The sequence below is a fragment of the Austrofundulus limnaeus genome, unplaced genomic scaffold, assembly GCF_001266775.1.
Source record: "Austrofundulus limnaeus strain Quisiro unplaced genomic scaffold, Austrofundulus_limnaeus-1.0 Scaffold872, whole genome shotgun sequence".
Lineage (NCBI taxonomy): Eukaryota > Metazoa > Chordata > Actinopteri > Cyprinodontiformes > Rivulidae > Austrofundulus > Austrofundulus limnaeus.
Genome location: NW_013953274.1, coordinates 47482 through 53516, shown reverse-complemented (window position 1 = coordinate 53516; position 6035 = coordinate 47482). Strand labels below are relative to the sequence as shown.

The following is a 6035-nucleotide window of genomic DNA, read 5'->3' as shown; positions in this document are numbered from 1 at the left end:
CTGACTGGATATTTCCCCAGTCAGACCGCTCGGTGCTCCTCTCTGCTTCAAATATGATGAATATTTAAAAAAAAGGTTCTGTAATTTATTTATCTATCAACACAATTTAAAATTCGATGTATAGACTGAAGTCTGTGATTTTTACAAAGAGCAAAAATCTTTCCCACTAAATTGGTCATGTGACTAGGACATAAGGGTGTCCAGGGACTCAAGGGGATTAATCATCAAATTATTCGTAATCAGCTAAATACCACAATTAATCGTGACAAATTTTTTTGCCAAATTTGCCCAACCCTACTTCAAATTAATTAATTAATCAATAACTTACATCCCTAATTTATACAAGAATTTAATTTATTTATATCCATTCATTCTTGTAATTAAGCATTTTAATTATTTGGCCGATTAATCGATTAATCAAAAAAATAATCGACAGATTAATTGATTATTAAAATAACTGTTAGTTGCAGCCCTAAGGTCGGACCATGGTTTTTATCACTTCTTTCACACTCTGACTCCAAAATGAAAGCGTTTCTCTCCAGTCAGTCAATCCAAGAGCTAATCCACAGACAGCTTTCTGCTGACGTCAGAACCGTAAGCATGAAATACTTGGTTCTGCCTGCTTAGAACCGCCTCAGAGGTGGTTCTGGAAGTGCTCAGTTGGAACTAGAGACACATTTGGCCGAGGCTGTAACACCCAAGCCACAGCACTGGGTTTGGACCCCACATCATGGATATGCTGCCACCATTCTACACCAAACTCCACCCTTAATCTGAGTCCACCAGAAGATTAAACTTCTGTAACCTGTGTGCCTGCTCAGAACCTTCCATGGCCCAATATTTACAGGTGTTTCATTGTGACATGAACTGGTATTCCAGATTTAGGCTGCTTGTAACAATCCCTTGTTGTTCTTCTTTTGCAGTTATCGAAGCAGAGGATTCCAAGCAAGAAGAAGAGGAGGAGGAGCTGGGAGGACTGTTTAGAGTTAGCCTCTCTCAGAAAAGCAAGAAGGTTAAGGCAAACACAGCGGACTGCTCCCGTTTCACTCCTGACTCCTCCCACAACTGGGATTTGGAAGAGGTAACATAGTTTCCACCATGTGTTGCTGATCAGAAGAGAAATGTGTGTCAAAGGAAATTTACAACTATTTGTTGTCTTTTTCAGATGTTAAACTCAATCAGGGATTGTTTTGTGACAGGGAAGTGGGAGGAGGAACAGGATGCTTTGACTCTGCTGAAGCAGGATGGTAAGAACTTAAAGAGGCACATTTTATTCTAGAACAAAACTGATCTGTTCCCATTAAAAATCTTTGTTATAGATTTCTAAAAACAGGGTTCACGAAGGGTCTAAAAAAGTCTCAAATTTGAAAATCTAAATTTTAGGTCTAAAAAATGTTAAAATCACTCAGATTTTCATCCAAGGTCCTAAATTTAACTTTATCAAGTCTTAATTTTTTTAATGTTGATCATTCCTGAGAAGTGTTGGCTGCATAAATAAACAACAAAGTGAGTAAAGCGCTGTAATCAGAGGTCGACGCAATCTGTCTTCATGAAGTGCTAAGTTTGCTACCGGTCTTTGTACACGTTAAACTACACATCCTGTAATAACTGCAGGCAAACAATGACACAGTTTACTACCATGTTGCTGTGATAGTGGCCTTCAGCTCTTCTGAACTGTTGGGTCTGGTGTTTCTTCCTCTTACAGGGGAAGGAAGAAACACCAGAGTTTGCTGTCAGGCGAGTTTGCTGGTCACTTAAGTCAATTAAATACTTTAAAAAGGATAATACAGTAATGAAAAGTCAGCACAAGTTCCTCAAAGAATTGTACTTTCTGAAATATAAATGAATAAAATAACATGAAATAGTTTACTGCAGAAACATACAAGAGAAACTAAACAGAAACATTAACTTTTAATTCACTCTATTATTGGCTGATTTTATTACATTTAACAATGTTATAAATAGGTTTAGGTTTTCATTTATTAAAAATGCAGTGGCCTTTTTTATAAATACCAAAAGAGTATCTAAACTACATTTAAATGGGTGAAAACGATGTCTGGTGTGTTCCTTTGGTTTTGTTTTATTTAGAGGAGCTGTATGGAGACTTTGAAGATTTGGAAACAGGAGAATTCCACTCAAGTAAAGCAGCAGGGCAGGATGAAGCTGAGGTATGACACATGACACCACATGAACATCATGATTGTAGGAGCAGTAGTAACAGCATCAGGTTGCGTCACTACATTGAAACACTTTTAATTCAGTGTGGCAGGTTTGATGTTACACTACAGTTATAAAAAGTCAGCATCATAACCTCTAAAATTAACCATCATACCGTTTCTGTGATTTAAATTATTTTCAGTAAGATCCAAGAGACGATGTATTGTTTCCCTTTTTGCTTTGTGTAGTAGTAGTGTGTATCGATACTTTAAAAATAAATAAATAAAACACACACTTACACAGAGGTTTATGAAGCAATAACTATTTCTGAGTCAAAGTCAAACTTGAAATTAACCAATATATTAACTTAAAACCATTAATAATTTGTCTTTGCACCAAATATTAAACCATTTATTGTAGGTGGAAGTTTCTGCATCTTATTTTGTAAAGTGACATCACACTTTGGACCGTTTTGCTTTCATCATCTTGACTATAATTTATAATATATAACTGTTAACTGCAGCGGCACCTGTTCAGCCCCTCTCCATGAACTCGGTTCTACTCGATTCACTTTGGGTCGGGTCGGTTCTGCTCAGTATCCGTGTGTCTCCACGCAGTGGGTGTGATAGTGTGCGGACCGTCTGCAGCGGCTTCACCTGATGTGTTAAAAATAGTAATAAAAAAATTAAAAAGCTGTTGTGGTCTTACCGTTCAGACTTCACTTTATTTATTTATTTATTTAGTTAGTTAGTTATTTATTTATTTAGTTAGTTAGTTAGTTAGTTATTGTCACGGTGCTGTTTAGCTAAGTGCTTGTGTAACTGTGGGTGGCTATTTTGTTGGAAACCTCCTATGATCTGCTCAGCTTCTTCTCCAGGAAGTGTTTACAAGTTGTGCCTTTCCCAAAAAGGCAGTTTTATTTCACCATGTCGTCATATCGCGCCACACACTCGTATTCCTAAAGAAAAGCAGCTCTCTCCAGGAGGAAACTTGCTGTCAGTCAATCCAAGAGTTAATCCACCGGCAGGATTCTGCTGATGTTAAAATCATAAGCGTGCTGCACTCGCTTCTACCTACTTAGAACCACCGGAGAGGAGGTTCTGAGACAGCGCGGCTGTGGAGCGCACTTGGAGACGCATTGGGCTGAGACCGAGCTGAGTCGAACCRCATACAAGAGAGTCTGTGGAGATTGTGGGCCGAGACTGTCACTGTTAACAGTGAACACCAGAGGGTGCAAATTAACATCTTTCTTTGAGGCACCGAAATAAAGCACCGAAATTAGAGTTGTGTTTCGGTCTGTGTACTACCGTGGATGTTCGCCCCGGTGCCATACTGGAACCGAGTTTTGGTACCCAACCCTAGCCTGATAAAAACCAGACCCTTGTTCTTCACTTTGCTTCATACGAGGGTCTGCACTGTCAGCTATAGAGAACTGATTCTTGCTGGAGGTGTGGCCTCTGCTGAAGTTTAAAGTGATTGGATCTGTTGGCCACGACGTATGTCGCTGTGACGGAGGCTAAGCTAAGAAGCTAACCGGAAATCTCGTGTGCTGTAAACAACCCTACTGAGAGGAGAAATATGTATACCGAATCGAACGAGACGACTGTAAATGAGAGCTGCTGCTTTGTCAGACTAATTTAATTTAATTTGAAGCCTTATCAACACAGACTGGCTTCATTCACTTCCTCCACTGCCGTATGCTAAAATAACTGGCAGACACTGTGCAGAACATCAACGTCTTTCAAAACTCCTCCTTCTGTTTGCTGATTGGCCCAGGTAAAATAAACTACAAGCAGACACTGCGCAGAAAATCAACGTTCTGTTCTCTGATTGGCCCGAATGAAATGCTCCTGAAGAAATCCTTGTCTATGGGAGAAATCCCAGACGGTGCAGTGAAGGAAACTAGAACTGAGTGGAGCTGCGTAGGAAGGCAAGGGCCAGGCTAACTCGACCCTAGTTGTGTTGTTAATACTTTTGTAATGTGTCACATGTTTTAAAATATTTTTTTCAGAAACAAAAACAAGCTGGTATAGAGGAATAAATATGCACCTACGGCGGGCCCGTTAGTTCTTCAAATATTGACTTTAAGTTAATTTAATTGTTTTGTTATATTAATAACGCTAATATTTTGATTTTTTCTACTTTCAATGAAATTTTACTTCTGTTTAGCATTGTAATGTTTGCTAGACGACAGGACGTATACCGGGGTAAGACGGGAGGCTAGACCGTCCAAATTCACAGCCTCTTTTTCTGGTCTTTGCCGTCTAACAAGGACCCAGCCTGAGTGTGTGATAGGGATGAGTCTCAGCTGCTGTGACATCTGTTTAAATTCACTGTCAAGTGTTTTAGAGGCTGTGAGGTGTCCACACTTGAAGGACCAGGACTTATTTGACCAGTTTCTCAGGTGTAACCAGTATTACAGGTGAAAAAACTTAAACCGAAAACACAGGTAAATTATCAATTTGTAGGTAAAGGTTTTAAACAAAAATGTTTTACAAAGTTTTGCAAACAGAGTTAAGAATTAAAAATACATTTTTTCCAGATTAAAATGTATAAATTTCAATTTTCTTACTTGAATTTACACAAATTAGTAGAAAACCTAAAGAGGTGATTTTGCATATTTATCTTTTTGCTTATTTTTATGCTAAATTCAATGACAATGCAGTATTCAAATTTTACCAAGAACAAACATTTATACATTAAATGTTTTACATAATTGAACAATACAAATACATTTTTCACCTAAAAACAAACAAAAAGTTCCAGACAGTGCATTCAAGAGTTCAAATGGGCTTATCGATAATCCTTTAAGTTTAAAAGTCCTTTTCCTCACAGTTTGGTTTCAGTACCTTTGTGAAGCTGCCTTCTGCTCTGCTTGTCCACAAGCCGCATGACTGCTTTTGTTCTGTGGTCTTCTGTCTTCTGATTGACCTGATTAAACTCACCTGGTGGAGTCCTCAAAGACAAACCACACCTCTGCCAGGTTATCATGACATTCAGTTTTTGTAAAATGCACTGGGTTGTAGCCATTTTTGTGGCTTCTGCAGTCAATTAGCTGCGACAGCCTCCTTGAATTGGGTTTACTCCAAATAACAACAATCAATAAGCAAAAATACATTTGACAAAAAYGGCTCTGTTCGTAATTTTAATGTTGCAAATTCATGTTCCTGTCAACTAAATAATACCTTTTAGTTGTTACTTGTAAACAGTATGTCTTTGTGCCTCGACTGTCAACAGAATGAAGAGAGTGACGAAGACAAAGATGTCCCGGTGAAGATGGATGATGAAGAGGTTCAGAGGAACAAGCGTCTGGAGAAGAAACGCAAGCTAAAGGAGAGGTTTAACGCAGAGTATGATGATGCTGATGCCACTTACTTTGATGACTTGAAGGAAGAGATGCAGAAGCAGGCTGAGGTATATTACAATCTTCTCAACTGGTCACTGCTTCACAAAATACATATTCACATTCTAATTACAGAAACGTTTTCTGTCTTTGTCTTCAGTTAAACAAAGCAGAGTTTGAGGATATGGACGATGAAACTAGAGTTCAGTACGAAGGCTTCCGGCCGGGAATGTACATCCGGATAGAAATCCCCTCTGTGCCTTGTGAATTCATTACAAACTTTGACCCACATTATCCCATCATCCTTGGAGGCCTGGGCTCCAGTGAGAGCAACATAGGATATCTTCAGGTATGTGCAATGAAACACAAGGGTTTGAGTTTCTGTGTGCAGAAACTGTATTATTGTGTCCAAGCTTGTGTTTAAGTTTATTGTGTAATTTATACAACAGTGTAATTTGTATGTGTAATTTATATTTTATGCATATGTATTCTTGCATATATATGTGTGTGTGTGTGTGTGTGTGTGTGTGTGTGT

At 38.6% G+C, this 6035-nt stretch overlaps 1 protein-coding gene across 1 annotated transcript in view; it reads left to right on the top strand.

Moving 5' to 3' along the window:
- Positions 1–6035, top strand: part of bms1 (BMS1 ribosome biogenesis factor) — a gene marked incomplete at its 3' end in the record, with an annotated part of 44359 nt that overhangs the window by 20550 nt on the left and 17774 nt on the right. The window contains 5 exon segments of the mRNA XM_014029232.1: positions 924–1081; positions 1166–1247; positions 2089–2168; positions 5395–5571; positions 5661–5849. Of these exon segments, the coding sequence (XP_013884686.1) occupies positions 924–1081; positions 1166–1247; positions 2089–2168; positions 5395–5571; positions 5661–5849 (686 nt within the window).